This window comes from Muntiacus reevesi, chromosome 1, assembly GCF_963930625.1.
Source record: "Muntiacus reevesi chromosome 1, mMunRee1.1, whole genome shotgun sequence".
NCBI classification, from domain to species: domain Eukaryota; kingdom Metazoa; phylum Chordata; class Mammalia; order Artiodactyla; family Cervidae; genus Muntiacus; species Muntiacus reevesi.
Genome location: NC_089249.1, coordinates 96,094,584 through 96,114,450, shown reverse-complemented (window position 1 = coordinate 96,114,450; position 19,867 = coordinate 96,094,584). Strand labels below are relative to the sequence as shown.

Genomic DNA, 19,867 nt, shown 5'->3' with positions numbered 1-19,867 from the left:
GTAAACATTATATGGAAAGACCCCCCAGCCCAGGACAGCAGGCTAAGCAGCCGTCTGGTTTGGCTAAAGGCTAAACAGGGGTGGGCAGTAACCTCCACTAAAAGAAATATTTTGGAGTCAAGCCGCAACTCTTTGAAGGTCCTTAATGAAATGGGTTAGGAACCACTATGAGTAAGAGCAGCAGGAGAAATGTGAGAGGGGCAAGTGCGCAAGAGCTGAAGGTAAACTCCTCAGGGTTGCTGTCTGCTGAACCTGCTAAAGGATCATGTAATTCAAGAGTCATGACATGTGGCTGCATCCAGAAGGAAGAATGTAGCAATCAAAGCTGAGAAGCTGTACCAGGGTGGGTCAGCTATACTTCTGGGGAGGAAGAAAAAGAAATCTGTTCTGACAAACACCCATGGCGGGGCAGATCTTTGAGAGCATGAAGAAGAAAAAAGTGAGTAGTTTTTCCCATAAATTACCTAATACCCTTCATGTAGGACTTACAGACACATCGTCCTGGCTCATTAATTGATGTTCTCTGATTGCTGGGGTTCGATTTTTGAAGCTAGAAAAGTGGAGAAACTTTCATATTAACAAACTGTAGCTTAGTCATTTTAGTAGGTCAGGTAATAAAGTCCAGTCTGTTTTATTTCTAACCCAAATATTGCAAATATACAGAAAATTAACAGTACAAAGTTAAACACATCCAGATTTATTTACACAGTTCTAAAGAAATTTGAGTTTTATTTCCATTTTGTGGAATTTTATTCTGGGGTCTGGCTTTGTTGTACAACTGACATAGGTCATTGAAACTTGATTATCCCACCTCACATGCAATTTTCTGTCCCAAGGGAACAGAAAACTTGGGTTTTTAGCGCACATGCAGTAATGATCTTAATACTGCTTTAGACTTGAGTAGGAAGGCTATCTGACAGCTTGGGGGGGAGGCAGAGAAGTTACAGAACCAGGAGGGACCACATGCTCAGACAGGGAACAGGAAACAGGAGAGGGATGGATACCAGGCACACATGGGGACCCTGAGCATATCTGTGCCCGAGGATAAGGAGGGTACCATCAAAACCTGACCCTCCTCCCTGGACGTCCAAACACAGGAGGTGGGCAGAACCATCAGGAACATTCAAGTCAGGTGACTACAAACTGAGGGCATGCGGAGGATGAGAACTGCATTAAGGATTTGGGCATATCATTAACATGTACACTATACAGTTTATACATGTATATATGTACACACACACATATATATATATAGAAAGGTACAGATTAGTTTATGTTATTCTATATAAACAAGGATGCTTAAGAATGTACCGGTGTGAAAAAAAAATGCATACAGTAAGCTGTTGAAGACAATTTCTAATTAGAGTTCTGATTCTTATTGTTATAATGCAAAGTAGCCAAGAAATCAACATATTCCTGCTATTTCAATCATCCTCCATGAGGGCGAGGCCTCGGCCCTCCTGGGGCAGGACGGTGTCCCTGGCGCAACCTGAGCTGGGCAAACTGGTGGCAGATGGAACAGTCTGGCCTCCCTATCACTATCACGTGGAAATCTTAAACTTTGGTTTTTGTTTGAAGGACATGTAAGTCCATGTTTATTTACCTGCTTGAGGGAAGGTAGTAGCAAAGTTGAAAAGCTGAAGCTCTTCCTATTTTAGCAGTTCCAAGTACCCAGGTTAATGTGGGGCAAGGGGGCGGTACCAACAGTGAGCAGGGTGAGCTCTAAGCCACTGCATACAGAGGCAGGGTTCTTTAAAGCTCTCCTAAGAGGAAACACGAAACTCTCTACTGGAATCATTTGCTTAGAAAACAAAGACTGAAGCCAGGCCAGTTCTGCCACGTGGGATGGATGTGGACGGCCCTGCACTCCTCTATCCTTGTCCCATGGTGAAGGCCACGGGAGAACCAGCTGTTGACAGAGCCAGTGGTGGCCAGCACATTACTGATCTGCCAGGGATGAAAGGTCAGCTTCGGCATGCAGGGGCCCAGAGGTAAACCTAAGAATGAGACAGAAACACTGGAAAGCCTATTCAGAGGCAGACGACAAATTCTAAAGCTTTAGTTACAGCTCATCTATTGAATCTCCTGAGCCCAGCCTAGAACTGCCACAGTCCTCCAAACACTTTCACTCTTCTAAGTGGCATTCCCATTCCATGAACAGCTTAGGCCTATGCATCCCTGGTCTCAGGTCTCAATGAAAACCAAAAGCCCTCTTAAGTATAAGACACCTGTCCACAGAGCATGAAAGATGGTGAGTTCGCCACCTGGATTTCAGAGCTCAGATCACTCTGGACAGTCTGCTATGTCCAACCAACCTTACGACGCTAACTTCTATTACTGAAACAACCCCTTTTGCTATTAAGCCTGAGACTACACAACTTTATTTTCAGAAATAATGCTCCAACCTGACATCAGTAAGACAAATCAGAAATCTTTCTTTCTTAGGAGCTATCGTGGATCTATTAAGCTGTTTTTGTCTTGGGCCGAGGACATGAGACCAAGCATGTCCCTTGTGAGATGCGGAAGGCTAGCCAGCCAGGCTTGCTAGCAGTCCTCAAACCAACTAAGTTCTCCAGCCAGTCATGGGTGGGAGGACAAGGGAAATGGAGAGGGTGACTCATCAGTGGAGATTCCATTCCCACACTCTTGAACCACCGTGACCCTCAATGATGTAAGGGGCGGTTTCTAAACACATACTCAAAATTACCATTACTTTTGCTTTCAGCGATGAAGAACAGAAGAAGCCATGAAAAATTTCCTGTTTACTAAGGTGGCAAAAGAGCTCTACATGCTACTCTGAAAGAAAGGCCACTAACCTGTGCCCTGAAGAACTGCAAGACGTTTGTAAGAAAGCAGCCTGCTCCCACGTGGCAGCAAGAGCATCCATCAAAGTGCATGAGATCCGAAGACAACCACCGTCACCACTCGGGACTCACAGGGACCCTGACACCTTTACTCCATTTTTGTACCTCAGCTCCACCTCTAATGGGGATTACAAACCCTGCATTGTTTTTTTTTTTTTTTTTAATCTCATAAGAATGCTGTGAGGTTCAGATGACATAATGCAAGTGAAAAAGTGCCATGAAAACTACCAAGTTCTATAGAAACCCCAGATATCGCTGTAGGTAAAGAGCCCTAGTCTTACATGGTTAGAGAAGAGTATTAGCTCTCTTACATGTAAAACTAAGCAGAGAACCACCGAATGTCGGCACATCTACTTCGGTGGGTATTTATGGGGAGAAGAGTGTATGGTCTAAGTAGGTCTTCTCTGGGCATCAAATTCACATGGGGCAGGAGGTGAGGGTGAACGGGATAAAAGCTGAGATTTTTTAATCATTTGTGAGCTGGTGTATCTTTGGAAGTACTTTCAATTTAAAAACCTTACAAAAGGAATGAGATTTTCCTAAAAAACTAGTGCTCTCTGGCTCTAACAAATATGAACTCTCTTCACAAAAACTGCCTTAACTTTATAGTTCCCTGACTTACGTTAATCTTACTGCAATTTCAAAGTATCTCTAAAATTCTCATCCACTCCCTCCCCTGCTTTCCCTACTGCTGTTAATCCATTCTGGTGAGAAGACAATTCAGCCATCTGCTCACACATTCTGACAAAAGTTCATTTGGCACATTTACTTTTTCCTGACTTTCTAGCCATAAAATGAACTAGCAGCAAAACGGCAGTTATCAAAGAATGTCCCAATCATAATTATTGGGAGAAACTGTGACCAGCACAGTAGGTGTGCTAAGACTGAAACGTATCACTACGTTCAAGTATAGCAAACGATCAAGCTGTACGAAAACGGATGACAGCTTTCCATCACTGTCTGGCCACCCAAAAATCCACCTCGCTGCATCTTCTAATTTATTTCATTTTTTAAAAATGTCAAAAGGGAACATTTTTTTAAAATTTAAAATATGAACTTAATGTATCACACAAAACATCAATCTGCACTAGAAGTGTGTTTTTCAGTTGGTTTGGCTAAAAGTTTCAAGCCAACAAATTACTTGGCAAAGCTGGAGAAGTGGAGGGGTAAGGAGGAGAACTTGGTAACAAAACTGATTTTTTTTTTTTTAAAGCCTAAATCTGAAAACATGTCTAGTCATGGCTCCATGTAGAGCAGCAACCTAAGAAGAAGCGAATAAGCAGCCATTCTAATGATTCATGGATGAGTTGTCCTCAGAGGCTGCGCTGCACACGCCACCAGCCGCTCCAGTGAAAAGGTTGCTCAGCCTGGGTACCCAGCTTGAGCCCCATCCTTGAGCAAGTCCACTGGCACACACATAAGGCCTGGCTTGAAAGATCTCGGAAGAAGCAAGAATTTCTCCTTTAATAGGTGCTAAATCTAGTCAATTCTCTGCTGTTCCCTTCTTCCTGCCCCAAGTTAAAAATATTGCCCTTTAAGTTTTCCTGATTTAGTGTCTTGGAAGCACATGTAAGTTAGTTGCCAAAGGGCAGTTAACAAGGGCATTGCCTAATTAAACAGGGGAAAAGAAAAATCACTGTGGCCTGTGGCTCCTGAAAGAAAGAAAAACAAAAAGCAGTGATCTGTGTGAGGAGCTGGTGTGCACTATTCTTGGAGCGGGGCTGGCCCCAGAGGGAGAGAGGCTGCCCAGGCTGTGCCAGTCATCGCAGCCTCGCTGCTCATCTCTGCAGCTGCTTCGTGGGGCTGGCACTGTCCAGGGACAGCACAGCCCGGGGACGGCACCAAGGGCTTCATGAGAGCTGATGACGAAGCTGGCCGGTGCTCTGGGGTGGGCGCCACGCAAAACATGCTACTGTGGGGTTAGTGAAAAGTTCCCTTCAATTCCATTTCATTTCCCTTAAAAACCAAAACCAAAAAGGGCCCATACCTTGCAAAAACACAGAACTCGTAAAGTTAAAGAATTAAAAATTTCCCCTCTCTTCTCCGAGCCAATTGTCAAGAGTGTTTCAGGTCCCCACCCCCCTATTTCTTTAGTGTAGGTCCTTTTGGCTTTGATGGAAGCAGCAGAAACAGAGCTGGGTCCTTCGCAATGGGAAATTTATTTCCCTAAGTCGGAGCCACAGGGAGTGTAGGAGGTACTGCGGATCCATCATCCATACTCGGTCCCAGCTCTTTTGAGGAGCTATTCCAGAAGGTCCTGAAAAAAAAAAGACATGGGCCATGTTATTTACAGACAAAAAAAAAATCCCTAATCTTTCTTTTGAAAGCCATTACGTAGCTTCTGGGTTGGCCAAGTCTTACAGTCATTAAGTTGCTGCTGCTAGCTTATACCCTCCGTTGCTTCAAACATACCTTGGTCATAAGAAAAGAATCACTCTTTTTAAAAACTTCTGGACCACCCCTCAAGAAGAAACAGTCTCACCTCATCTGAGTCATCATGATAACCACTTTTGTGAGTGTGGGAGGCCGTGTCCAAAGCATCCACACCATCCACACCATTAGCCTCTGCGTGCTGCTGGAGCACCGAGTATCGATGCACCAGGAACCTGCGGGTGGAAACTGCTGTCAACCCTCACGCGGTGAGGAAGAACGCATTTCTTATAGGGCTGTGGACTTTCCAAGTCTTACACACTCACAGAATGAGTCGCACATACAGGAAGCACAGCCTATGGTTGGTATATGAAAAATGGAAGGAAAGATTTGGGTCTGTTGTTTCAGTAACGTCACTTCAACTAGTCAGTTTTTGCCAGCAGCAGACTCTGCCCTTGGCTGACTTGTGGGTTTGACTGACTCCGGTTCCTTACCTTCCGCCACAGACGTATTTCTTCACAATGAGCACTCCTGCTATGACTGTGACCAGCATCAATCCCACAGTGGCCAGGATAATTGGAACAGAATTTGACTTGGAATTCTTGATAAATTAAAACACAAACACAAACAATTTTGGGCATGCATATTCCAAGACTGAATTCAAAGAGGCTATTTGATCTCCTATTTCTCTGTTTAACGATCTGTACCTCTAGGCACCTAATGATGCAATGTTCCCAAACCCCTCAAGATGACCATCTCGGTGCTACCAGGAGAAGACCACAGCTGGCAGAGGATAATCAAAACTTGAGCTGCCTTGAAGCTGTCAGACTAGTGCAAACTCAGGGGTTTTAATGTCACAGTTACACAGGAAGCTATGGCAATTACCTAGATCAAATATAATTGTGACTGTTCCCGTGACCACTGCTTATAAGTCTTGGAGCTTTTAAGGGTGAAGCAGAGAGGGAGACCATGATGGTAAGTGGGCTGAACGAATCTAATATAGGGCCATCACCTGGGAAGGAGCTGTGCCAATGCTATGTCAGGCAGGCCCTCCCATGACACCAAGATTCGTTTCTTAAGTTTTGGTATGTTGTTATAAATAAGCTTCGTCATATCGTTGTTTGAGTGTGACCTACCTGCTTCTGGGTGGGAGATAGGGAGTGTGTGTTTTCAGTGTATCCCAGAGGAGGCGGAGCCGGATTCTGGGACAAGCTGTGTCCCTGTGGGCGGGAGTCCTGTGCAATCACACACACAAACACTCTGAGGACAGCCACCAGGAGTGCAGGGCAGTGATGCAGAGAAGCAGGAGCTTGCCCCCAACAAGTACACACACCCACACACTCTTCTCCCCCTGCCTTCTTCCACCCCCTGTCAGGCCCTCACTCCTGAGAAGGTTAGACAGCAGGGACTGAAGACTGCCCATCTCTCAATTTCCAGATTAGGAATCTGGGGTCTACAGTCTTCTGTTCCCAGTCACACTGCTGGGCCAGTGCTTCTTTATCAAGAGGGTTCCTCTTACCAGATCCCCATATCCTAGCCAGACAGTTCAGTGCTACAGATCTGGAATCAGCCCCTAAACTTGCTTCTAAATCAAAACCAGCCCCTTATTACCGCAGTTCAGGTTTTCATTCTGAACACACCTGATATGACTCGGCACAGAGATCCCCACTAACTAGGGTCCCATGCCCTTCCCTTCCACACGTGCAAAACCCCAGCCCTTGATGGCAGGACTTGTTGAGTCTTTTTTCTAAGTGACTCTGAGCCTCAGAAATGTTCTCAACCCTAAGCTTCTAAGACTTGGATAAATACTGAGCACCATTTTCCCTCCCCCCAAAAAGTTTTCAGCAGATGAGTTTATTGTTGGCTTAAGTGACCATCCTTCATCCTAACAGTTTCCTGTGCAATGGGAAGCCTGACATAAGTGCTCTGGCCACTTGTATTAGGTGACAAAGTTCTCAACACACTGTAACTTTGACTATTCCTGGCAGAACTCGAAACCCCACTTGTATCTACACCAGGTCTACTTTAACATACCTGCTTTTCTGGACTCAAAAAGTTGCTTGTGCATTTCTTTTTCAAGTCTTTCACTTCTCGAACTGGATTCACGCCACCCTGGCATTTGTCTCCTGGAATTTTCCGGTACCTGAGGGGCAAAGAAAAGGTGTTGACAGAATACAAGGATGCACTTTCTGGATTCTTGCTTACTTCCTGAAAACAAGATCTGAAAAGCTGCAGAAAAACGTCTGGTCCTTACACCATCTTCCAGGCCTTGGGAGAGACCCACAGGGGTGTGGGGGGGTACTCTGTGTAGCTTCGGCCCTTGGACAGACCACACATCCCTTGCCCGGCTGCAGTGACATGCCGACTTTCTGCCCTATGAGACCGCTGGGGAGAGCTCGTCAGTACGCAGTACAGACACAGGGGAGGGCAGAGCTATCAGGGAGTAGGCAGTCAGGCTCCTCTACAGCGGCCCTCTCTGCGATGGTGACTATTTACTTTTAAATTAATCAAAACCACTTCAGTTCCTCACTCTAGCGTCAACAGCCACAGAGGGCTAGGGGCCGCCGTATCAGACACAGCAGATTACAGAACATTTACCCCATTACAGAAAGTTCTACCAGACAGTGTTTCTCTAGACTCTCTCAAACACTCAGGAGTGTGTGGAGGGAGCGCTCTCTCTGCACAGTGAGGACGCGGGTCCGACGCGGGGGGAGCGGCCACCTCACCCGTTTGTGGTCAGGTGCTCTTCTCTTCCGTACAAACAGAACTCCAGGTCGTGGCCCTTCAGTTCCGGCTGCTCCACACACTTGGAGTCATTTTCTGGACGGAAGTAGCCAAAATCACTGTAAGAATCAGCAAAGAACGTATCTTTCAAAGTTGCTGAAAGACAGGAGGCAAACAGCGGTGAAGGCTTTATGTGGGGCTGCTGCTGCTGCTAAGTCGCTTCAGTCGTGTCCGACTCTGTGCGACCCCATAGACGGCAGCCCACCAGGCTCCCCCTCCCTGGGATTCTCCAGGCAAGAACACTGGAGTGGGTTGCCATTTCCTTCTCCAATGCATGAAAGTGACAAGTGAAAGTGAAGTCGCTCAGTCGTGCCCGACTCCTAGCGACCCCGTGGGCCGCAGCCTACCAGGCTCCCTTGTCCATGGGATTTTTCAGGCAAGAGTACTGGAGTGGGGTGCCATTGCCTTCTCCGTTATGTGGGGTGGAGGACGGTTAATATTCCAGGCCTGGATTGCCAGAAAGCAGCTAAGGAAGTCTGTGACATATAAAGAGGTCTCTTTAGGAACAAAAGCACACAGAGAGGGCTTAACTGGGGCAGGTGGAAATGGCTTATGGATTGGGCCTGCTGGACTGAGGACTCAGTAGCTAGGAGTTCCACACAGACAGCTCACGCTCCAGGAAGGGAAAGCGTGCAGTCTATAGGGGGTGGGGATACATGCAACTAAGACACGGAGAAACAGTGCGTCAGCCACAGACCTAAATGCAGGGACACTTAGCAATTCTTTCATCTCCAAATAACTCATTATGTCATACCTGTGAGAGTGTATATCAAACCTTTCCTGCCTTCCCCACATCTGTGTCCCTCCCTCTCAGCCTCTTAGATGGTGCCTGACGCCAATGTGAATGCCTGTCCCTGCCCTCCATTTCATCCCATCGCTCCATAGTGCCCCCCAACCTGTTCTCCTTTCTCTGCTTTCCCCAAAGAAAGGACAAGCAGGGCCTTGGCACCTCATGCCCCTAGGTGGGGGGTTGCTTCACGGACAGTGTGGAGGGACCGCCAGTCCCCTCACTTGGCGGCTTCTTAGCCTGCACCCGTCCTCTTCCTTCTCCACCCTCTCTCCCTTATTGACCAAATTTCTCTTTTACTTGTTCTGTTTTACTCATTTACTTTTTATTCTCTGCATCTTGGCTTGAACCCCCAGCTGCAACCTTGAAAATGAATGTCTGTGCCCCCGCAGGCCCACCAGTCATCCAACCTTGGGGGCTTTCTCTGTCTTGTTCACGTTGGCCACCTGGCACACCGCTGTGCCCACCCACTGCAGCCCTGAGAGCTGCACTCATCTGTTTCTCTGGTCACTGTTGGCTCTGCTCTCTTCCTAACACGTAGGTGCAGATGTTTTCCAAGATTCTATCATTCATTCTCTTACTCTGTATCTGCTCTCCCTTTGTGAGCTTAACTATTTGCTGCAGCTAAAACTTCTAGGTTTGGACTTTCCTGGTGGTCCAGTGGAGAAGAATCCACCCCCCAATGCAGAGGACATGGGTTTGATCCCGGTCTGGGAAGATTCCACATGCCTTGGAGCAACCAAGCCTGGGAGCCACAACTACTGAGCCTGTACTCGCCACAACAGAAGCTACCTCAGTGAGAAGCCCGCACACCGTGATGGAGAGAAGCCCCTGCTCGTCACAACTAGAGAAAGCCTGTGCACAGCAACAAAGACCCAGCTCAGCCAAAAATACAAGTAAATAAAAAATTTTTTAAAGTTAATAAAACTTCCAGGTTCCCCCTCTCTTGAGCTCTAATCCTACATTTTCAAATACTTGCTGAACACTGCCACATAAATCTGTTGACAGAACCTCAAAGAAACGAAAATGCTCAAAATGTATCACGTTTCCTCCTTTGTGCTGGCCTCTCCTTGTCATTTCTTTACATTTGTCCAGGGCACTATCTTCCTCCCCACCACTGAAGTTGGAAACTTAGCCTGAGCACCCCCGTCTGGACCCCCTCACTTTCTGTCCTGTGACAGCCACGGCTTCCCCTCACAGCCTATCTTCCGGCATACTCTTTCTTTTTGAAATTCATTTATTTATTTATTTATTTTTGGCTGCCCCGGATCTTCGTTGCTGCAGGTGGGCTCTGTCCAGTTGTGGCAAACGGGGGCTACTACTTGCTGTAACGTGCGGCTGCTCGCTGCGGCGGCTCCTCCTGTTGTGGGGCCCAGGCTCTAGGCGCCAAGGGCTTCAGCAGCTGCAGCATGTGGGCTCAGCAGTTGTGCGCAGGCTTAGTTGCTCTGAGGCATGTGGGATCTTCCCAGACCAGGGACTGAACCCATGTCTCCTGCACTGGCAGGTGAATTCTTCTCCAGTGAGCCATCAGGGAAGCCCCAGCACAACCTTCCTGATCATGCTGTCGGGGGTCTACGCTCACATCAGTCCACTGGCTTTAATGATCTGCTTCTTTCCAGATGTACAGTCAAACCTTACAGCTCATCGGGGCTCAGCTCAGAGGCCACCGCTTCTACAGAGTCTCCCTGATCCAACTCCTTTTAGGTCTGGATGGAAGGATCTCTCCCTGCTCTAAATCCATAAGGTACTTACTACTTTCTGTTTTCAAACATAATCATGTGACTCTTATCAAAAGATCCTATAATAAAATTTCTGTTATCACGCTTGCACTGCCCTGTGCATAACAAATATTCAATGAATATTTGGTAAATATATAGATGCTGCTTGGACTTCAAGGTTTTCTGACAAATACTGAAGGGAGAGGGTAAGAAAAACAAGAGAAGACATCATGCCTCCAATAGCAAGGTGAAATTTCTGGCAAAAACTTTGTGTGTTCAATCCAAAATTCCAGGGACCACACCCTGCCCACTCACAAAGCACACATTCCTGAGGCACGTGGGGTATGTGTTCAGGCTCTGGGGCAGAACTAACTGCCACGTTCGCATCCCAGCTCTGCCACGTGACAGCAAGTTAGTCATAACCCCTCTGTACCTTTGTTTTTCCCTCTGTGAAATGTAAATAACCACAGCACCTACCTCATTCGGCTGCTGGGAAGTGTAAGGCAATGTTTAAAAACGTCAGCTGCTATCATTATGACTATGTGATTATCAAATACAATATGTGCTCAGGGAGTCTAGATTTTAATGATGGAATCTAATCTATACATAAGAATTAAAATATAGTAAGTGCTGTAAACTGGAGAAGGCAATGGCACCCACTCCAGTTCTCTTGCCTGGAAAATCCCATGGACGGAGGAGCCTGGTAGGCTGCGGTCCATGGGGTCGCTAAGAGCTGGGCACAACTGAGTGACTTCACTTTCACTTTTCACTTTCATGCATTGGAGAAGGAAATGGCAACCCACTCCAGTGTTCTTGCCTGGAGAATCCCAGGGCCGGGGGAGCCTGGTGGGCTGCCGTCTATGGGGCCGCACAGAGCCGGACACGACTGAAGCGACTTAGCAGCAGCAAGTGCTGTAAAAACACAGCAAGTGCAGTGGAGCCTAGATGAGGAAACACTGGGGGAGGCTTTAGGAGGCAACACCTGAGCTAAAGTGTTAAAGGTCAAGGAGGCATTCGCCAGGCTTGGGGGTCAAGCAGCAAATGTGGAAAATACCTTCCAGGCGGGAGTAGCAGCATGCGCAGTGGCATGGAGCTCTGAAGCCGCAGAGCATGTTTGGAAAAAAGAAGTAGTTCAGGTGACCAAGAGTCAACCTGTGGGCCATTAATGGTGAGAGAGCCCTTCGGAGTCTGACAGTATCCACAAACTCCAGCCTATTATAACATCCAAGTGACCTGGGTGCCACTCTCCCTTGTAGAAATAGAGAAGGGAGGGCCCCTGGCCATTCCACACACAGATGTGAGCCACACAGGAGGAACCACACTGGGTCAGACTGGGGTTTGTTCAGTCCCACACTCTGTCACCTACAGTTTGGGAGAATACATTGTAGGAGGATAGGACTGCTATCTTCCTGTCTTCTTTTCCAAATCCACTTCTACCTCCCTGAGAGCATCTTCTGCAGCTAAGTTCCATAAGATTAGTGCCTGTGAGGTGAAGCAGTTCCTCTTATTTGCCCTAAGCGAGGCTACCAACGGACTCCCTCGCCCCTGAACAATCAACTAAGCCTGTGCCAGCCGCGAAACCAATCCTTAAGCCTGGATGGTTCTGAACTCCAGGGGTCCACCACGATGGCTCCTGAGCCTTGACGGGATACAGAGGCCAAAGATGCTGATGTCATCTCCTCTCAGGACACAGCCACGCTCTCTCTGGCTTCAGTACTGCAGACAACTCCAAAGCTAGCCCTACCTGCTGAACCCAGGCAACCAGGCTGTTCACTAAAGCCCACTTTCCCTAAGCTCTCAGCTCCTGCCCCACTGTGCATGGTGCTTCCGTCCTATCGCCTTCCCTCTCTACTTTCTCACTCTCCTCCTCAATCTACACTCCTCTCCTTCTCCACACGGGTAAGTCAGGTTTCGGGGGTTGTTGCTGGTTCTGCACAATAATTAATGGTCTGATACAATAATGTTATTTGTCCAATTACTAACAGTTCTGCTTCCCTTCCTCTGTGCCTCAATTTCCTTGAGGAAAGAAGCAGCAGCAGTTTTTCCACTCTTGAGGAAAAAAAGGATTGAAATAGTTTTCAACTGTCCTTTGCCTCCTCCGGCACAGGAGGTGGCTGACAGGGACCTGGGGGGTGCGGATACCAGAGGAAGTCCTCCAGGGAGCAGGGACAGACGGACGGCTGCTTCGTCACAACATAGTTTCGGCCATTCTGGCAGACGGATGACTTGCGCAGCCGGAGGTATTGCTCTTTATAGCCTAAAATGCAGCCATCTCCATAATCTCCAGGGTCTGTAGAGTGAGCCAGCCAGATGGTATAGTCCTTCTCTTCACCTAAAAGAAAGATAGGCTCTTCAGGAAACTGCATGAATCCACCCATGTGAGACAGCTGCCAGGCAACAGAAAGAAGGAGGAGAGGAAAAGTACAGATGTCTGACTTAACCTATTGCTTCCCTTTGGAACTGCAAAAGAAAGTTGCATTAGTGGGAGCCTACTAGCGATTGGCCTTTCTTCAAGCCAAGGGACGAGTCTTTGCAGTTCACAGCCCATTTGAATTCTAGGAAAAACCTTCTTGTGCAGCGTGGATGGAGAACCTCTAAAGTTACTTCCAGATTGAGAGGCGGCTGTCGTTAAGTCTTGAACACTGTGCTCTCGGTGGGGAGCTGTCAGAGGTAAGCAACCAGATGTTTGCCTCTAGGGCAAGACGCCAATTAGCCAAAAGCAAAGGTTTAATTGTTCTACAGGTGAGTGTGCTTCCAAAGGAAGAGGAAACATTCTCTGTTTAGCATTTGTGCTGATGAAGTGAGCACAAACATTCCCTAGCCTTTTAACTCCTGTTGACTGGCTTTCACAGGAAGACTGCTGATGACAGTCAACCTGGCTCAGTGCGTCAGATCATCCACTCCTGGAAAAGCGACTCAAAGGCTGTGGCCTAAAGACTGTGGATTAGGCTTTTATCCTTTGGGATATGAAGACTAGCACCAAGCCTGTTAAAGAGCAGTGCCTAACCAATCTTTTAATGATGTTAAACTTCAGGGATAACTGTAGAAGCTGCCTGCATCTGCAGAGGGGAAAACTCATAAGCCAGCTCTTATACAGTCTATTTAATGAATTTAGATTATAATGACTTTCTGGTTTTAAATCATTGAAACATCTTATAGAAAAGGTCCAAACCAAGTGCTCTACTTCCTACAGGAGTCACTAAATTAACATGCTAAGGAAATGGGCCCCTAACACAGTCTAAAAAAGTCAGGACCAAAATTTAACCCAAGCATCTTGAAACTTTATATCTTATGCCAAGCAATCACGGGTCACAGGTGGTCACTTTTTGTCCAATTTTTCTTTTATCCTTCTTATTTTCAATACAGTGTCAGCATCTTTAGTACTGGGGGTCTGGGTTTGCTTGTGATTCTTTAGGAATACCATGAAATGAATATTTTAACTCCTTTTCTGAAGCCATTTTCTGGGTCTCTAACATGTCTTCCAGTTTGATGTCAGAGCATTCAGAAATGGTCAGTGTGGGCTTCTTGCCTGCTCAGGAGCCAGTCTAGAGTCTCAGTTATGACTGACATTCAAGCCAAACTCTTTGCATGAAAACATCCTTACTTCAACATTTTAATAAATGACATAATCAATTAGATATAACACATTTTCCTCTAAAGTTTCCTCTTTACAGTTCTGCTGTAACCAGTGGTAAAAGACCCTAAAGTCTTATGACATAATTTTAGACAAACATAAACATGCATTATCCTTACAAGCAGGAAAAAACTCTCAGAAAATGCTACAGAGATCTAAAGAGCAAAACTAAACTCTTCTAGATATCCACATGTGGCTGGTGTGAATTGAGATTTACGTAAGGGTGAGTGTAAAATATGCATCAGATTTTGAGGACTCAGAAGAAAAAGAATATAACAGATGACCAAAAAGCACACGAAAAGAAGCTCAACATCATTAATTATCAGAGAATCAAAACTACAATGAGGTATCACCTCACACCAGTCAGAATGGCCATCATCAAAAAATCTACAAACAATAAATACTGGAGAGGGTGCTGAGAAAAGAAAACCCTCCTACACTGTTGGTGGGATGTAAACTGGTGTAGCCTCTATGGAGAATGGTATAGAGGTTCCTTAAAAGACTACAAATAGAACTACCATATGACTCAGCAATTTCATTTCTGGGCATATACCCAGAGAGAACCATAATCTAAAAGGATACATATGTACCCCTATGCTCAAAGGGGCATACTGCACTTCATACTGCACTTCATACTGCAGCACTGTTTATAATAGCCAAGACATAAAAATAAAAGCATCAACAGAGGAATGGATAAATGGTGTGGTACATATATACTATGTTGTACACAGTATTCATGTGTGATGTGGCACATCACACATAAATAAAAGATGTGGTACATATAAACTATGGAGTACTACTCAGCCATAATAAAGAATGAAATAATGCCATTTGCAGTGACATGAATGGGCCTAGAGACTGTCATACTGAGTGAAGTAAGTCAGACAAAGATAAACATCATATGATATCATTTATATGTGGAATCTAAAAAAAGGTACAATGAACTCATTTACAAATAGAAATATCCACAGATACAGAAAACAAACTTATGGTTACAGGGAGAAAGTGGGGAGAGTGATGAACTGGGAGACTGGGATTGACATATACACACTAACTATATATAAAATAGGGAACTAATAAGGACCTACTGTAGCGCACAGAGAACTCTACTCAATACTCAGTTCATACAGGAAAAGAGTCTAAAAGAGAGTGGGTATATGTACACGCATAACTGATTCACTATGTTGTATAGTGAAACTAATACAGCATTATAAGTCAACTATACTCCAAAATTTTTTTTAAAAAATCTTTAAAAAAGAAGAGTGTAAAGTATTTCACTAATAATTATAAAATAGTTTTACATGTTAAAATGATATTTTAGACATACTGAAATAACTATATTATTAAAATGAATTTTGTCTCTTACTTGCTAGCTAACAGAATAATTTAAATTATACATGTTGCTCTCATGCTATTTCTCTTGGACAGTGCTTGTCCAAACAGGAAAGTGCTTCTCTGCTACCATTTCACTGCCTGCTCACCCACGCGGAACATCCTTCAATCCTCTTTCATATAAATGATTTTCTTATTCCAGTTAGAAGAAATTGAACTGGATGGGTTATTTAGGAAAATGGGTTTACAAGTTTCTGACAGAAAAGGTCAAAGGAGACACTCACAGTTCCTTTCAAGGATATCTTTAAAATCGATGGTGTAGGAGACCCACTGGCGAGCCAGGAAAGATTCTGTGAAGCCCCAGATGCTGATGTTCATGGACCTGGCTCCGGGTTCTGAAGCCAGGCCCGTAAAGTAGATAGGCTCCCTGGTAAATGTGTAGGTTTGCCAGCACTGACCCTCGTCTGTGGAGAACCTGAAACCACAGTTAGAGGAAGATCGTGACAGAGGATCAGCATTTACCAGAATACTAGGAAAGCACTCCAGCTGTTTTCATCCCACATCAGACCACTCTCATATTTAGGTGACGGCTTACTGACTGACAATTATATTAATTTCTAATGCCTGCAGTTAACAGGGAAATGGGATTCACTCAAATAGTATGGAAGAAAATGCATTTATAAAAATTCTTCCAAGGGAAAGAAAGAATAGTGACCCCATATAAGAATGGGCTTCTCAGTCAATAAACAGAAATTATACAATAAGAACTTGTACTTAAGGAGTCATTTCCCATCCAGAGTGCTTCAATGCATCCATAATATTCTTGTGGGAAGAGAGAAGGGTATTTTTTTTTTTTTAAAGTGATAAAAAATGTTAGCTAGCAGAGTCAGAGGAAAAACACAAAGCCATTTAATTTGAGTTGCTCTGAATGCAACCCCTTCAAGCACTTCCCCTGCAGCTCTGCAGAATGCCCAAATCTGAATCAGGGTCCGGAACTTCCCCGCCAGCTGAAAAACATCCCGTGGTAGCCCTCTGGGCAGACAGTGTGGGTGGAGCTGAGCTCATGCATACTTAATCACATTGATTGGATGGCTGCTGTGCTCGATGGCTACGATGATGCCTCCAGAATCCAGGATGGTGTAATAGTGGGGTCCTTCCAGCATCTTCATCCAGGAGTAACCACCGTCATCTGAGATGTACACATCTGGGACCATCACCGAGATGGCATCCCCCACGCTACCTACAACACAGCCCACCATTTCATCAGCACACATCAGCAGTGAAACACAGAGGATTCACTGTCACAAGCAGAATTCTGAATGAGTTTATTCTGATTATTTCCCATCAGGCCTCTTAAAAAAAAAAAAAAAAAGGCCATGACAATTTGGTAAAGGAAGAGGTCATGCTGCTGCTCTCTGATAGGACTCCATGAAAAACCCACAGTATCGTTATCTTGCAAGAAATTCTGCAAAGGGTGCTGAAAGCCACAGATGGTGGTTTTCTCACTGGGTTCAGTGCTATGACTGAGCTTCATTGTGCTCAACTAGTTCTTCCCACAGAGGCGAGGGAGGGCCGCTTACCATGGGCAATGACTATGCCAACAGCATTAGGCTCTGACAGTGGGGCCATTGGAACGTTTAGTTTCTGAGAGATGCTATAGGAAGCGTGGATATGAAGGCTGCACTGTGGAAAGAAACCAAAGCTTAGATTAAAACCAAAGATATAATTTTTTTTATTCATCTCACAGAGTCTTCTAATAATAAGGCGTTTTAACTTACTAACCCAGACTTCAGTGGGATACTCTTTTTTAAAACATTATGGTTAAAATAACATACTATAAAATTTACATTTTAAAGTGTGCGGTTCAGTAGCATTAAGGACATTCACACTGTTGTGCAGTCATCACCATAATTCATCTCTGAACTTCCACATCTTGCAAAATTGAGACTTCTGTGCACATTAAACCATAACTGCCTATTCCCCCTTTCCCAGACCCTGGCATTCCCAGACCCTGACACCATTCTACTTTCTTTCTCTATAAATCTTTTGATTATTAAATTATTATTAAATGCATTATGCATTTAAGAAGCAAGAATATCCCACTAAGCCTATAATTCAACAACAAAAAAATAAGTAACCCACATTAAAAATGGGCAAAGGGCTTGAAAAGACATTTCTCTAAAGAAAATGAGAGGCTTCCCAACTTGATGACCTCCTGTCATATTTCAGATATGAACAAGATGTGGTGGTCATAAGACCCAGTCCTGTCTTTATGAAACATTTCTTAGAAATTAATTGAGTTATAAAGCAAGGTGGCAATCCTTTAAAGGATGCTTTAAAAGAGGTTTGGGAGACTTCCCCAGTGGTCCAGTGGCTAAGACCCTACCTTCCAATGCAGGGAGTAAGGGTTTGATACCTGGTCAGAGAACTAAGGTACGGGAACTAAGGTTCCACATGCCACAGGGTGTTGCCAAAAAAATTACAAAAAATAAACAAGTAAACAAAGAGGTTCAAATTGTTTAAAAAAAAAAAAAAGCAGAGACATTACTTTGCCAACAAAGGTCTGTCTAGTCAAAGCTATGGTTTTTCCAGTAGTCATGTATGGATGTGAGAGTTGGATTGTAAAGAAAGCTGAGTGCCGAAGAATTGATGCTTCTGATTTGTGGTGTTGGAGAAGACTCTTGAGAGTCCCTTGGACTGCAAGGAGATCCAACCAGTCAATCCTAAAGGAAATCAGTCCTGAATGTTCATTGGAAGGACTGATGCTGAAGCTCAAATTCCAATAATTTAGCTACCTGATGCAAAGAACTGACTCACTGGAAAAGACCCTGATGCTGGGAAAGATTGAAGGCAGGAGGAGAAGGGGATGACAAAGTTTGAAATGGTTGGGTGGCATCACCAACTTGATGGACATGAGTTTGAGTAAGCTCTGGGAGTTGTTGATGGACAGGGAAGCCTGGTGTGCTGTAGTCCATGGGGTCACAGAGTCTGACACGACTGAACAACTGAACTAAACTGGCTGAAATTGTTAGCCTTCAGTTTTGTTTTTCTTTAAAGACAAATAAACCATAATATTTTGGTCTTTCTTCACATTTCAAATTTCCTACATCCTAGTTAATTTCAACTTCTCATTTCCCAATTTTCCACTGTTAGCTGTGGACCCTCAGCAAGCACAAAACTTCACTATTCAAAAGCCTGGCACTAATAAGAGCAGAAAAGAATGGTTGCTTTGCTGCAAATACATGACAGTGGGAGTAAAACAAACCTCGTTCTTATTTTTGGCAGTAGCATCGCATTCACTGTTCTCAGGCTTCCTCAGGTGCTTCCACCTTCCTCCTTGGTCAAAAGTGATCATAGTCTGGATAGAATTATCTGGATAGGAAAAGGATAACATTAATCTTAATATATTGATTAGGAAGCATCCTAATCAATTCTGTTTATCATTGCACAACTCTCTTAACAGAGATTATGTAATACCAATAGAACCCTGGAGTCCTACAAGCTGTTGACATCCAGTGAAATGGCTCAATACTGGTGAGTATGATACCTGAAGGAGGCTTCCCACCTGAAGAGGATTCAACTAATTCCAGAAATCATCTAGATTGATACTCTTGGAAAAAGATACCATTTATCTCCTTATCAACATAATTCTATTCTTTCTTGCTTGCTTGCCCCGGAGGAAAATCTACAATGAGAAGGCACTCTAATCTGGATTTAGATAAGGCCATGATACCAGGCTTATTTTAGGAAATCTCAAGATTTGAATGTATCTGCATTAAGTCTCAAAGAATAATTCCTAGCTTTTGTCTCTTTACCATGCCATATCCTATTTCTCTTACACAGTTTTTTTTCTTCATGTGTCTTCCCTATTCTCTATTGCTAATGATACATAAACTGTTGAACATTTAAATTAAAAGAGATGCTTTGAGTTTTCTTAAGGAAAATTTTAAAGAGAAAGCTAATAAAGTAAATTTCATTTACTCAATAAATGTTTTATTGCCTATCCACTATATGAAAATTGCTGTAAGGCTTTGGGGATATATCTGTGAACAAATTTGGAAAAAAAGAAAACCTCTGTGGAATATATATTCTAGTAGGGTGAGACAGACAAACACTAGACACTGTAAATAGGTAAATTACATAGTGTGTTAGAAAGTAAATGCTATGGAAAAATCTTGTACAGATAACTGGGAATGAGAGTGTGCATGTGTAGCAGGGAAGAAGACTGACATTTAAAACAGGATAGTCAGGGCAGGTCTCATCAGAAAGTAACATGACCAATGGTTGGGAGGAGAAAAGTGTTGGCCATGCAGATATCTGGGGAAGGAGGTCACTGCAAATCTCTCAGCCAAGAGTGTGTGAACCTGATGTGTTTAAG

At 44.5% G+C, this 19,867-nt stretch overlaps 1 protein-coding gene across 4 annotated transcripts in view; it reads right to left on the bottom strand.

Moving 5' to 3' along the window:
* Positions 1-597: 597 nt before the first annotated feature.
* The window catches only part of SORT1 (sortilin 1), a 66,035-nt gene continuing 46,765 nt past the window's right edge, over positions 598-19,867 (bottom strand). For 2 of the 4 annotated variants that reach the window (XM_065907506.1, XM_065907516.1), the window contains exons 11-21: positions 18,755-18,861; positions 17,070-17,172; positions 16,561-16,729; positions 15,774-15,964; positions 12,666-12,855; positions 7,961-8,077; positions 7,269-7,377; positions 6,371-6,469; positions 5,729-5,835; positions 5,347-5,470; positions 598-5,121 (exon numbers count right to left, since the gene is read on the bottom strand). In XM_065907506.1, coding sequence (XP_065763578.1) covers positions 5,107-5,121; positions 5,347-5,470; positions 5,729-5,835; positions 6,371-6,469; positions 7,269-7,377; positions 7,961-8,077; positions 12,666-12,855; positions 15,774-15,964; positions 16,561-16,729; positions 17,070-17,172; positions 18,755-18,861 — 1,331 coding nt within the window. In that variant the 3' untranslated portion in view covers positions 598-5,106. The remainder of the gene's footprint in view (positions 5,122-5,346; positions 5,471-5,728; positions 5,836-6,370; positions 6,470-7,268; positions 7,378-7,960; positions 8,078-12,665; positions 12,856-15,773; positions 15,965-16,560; positions 16,730-17,069; positions 17,173-18,754; positions 18,862-19,867) is intronic. The other 2 variants (XM_065907526.1, XM_065907533.1) reach the window with 1 other exon arrangement.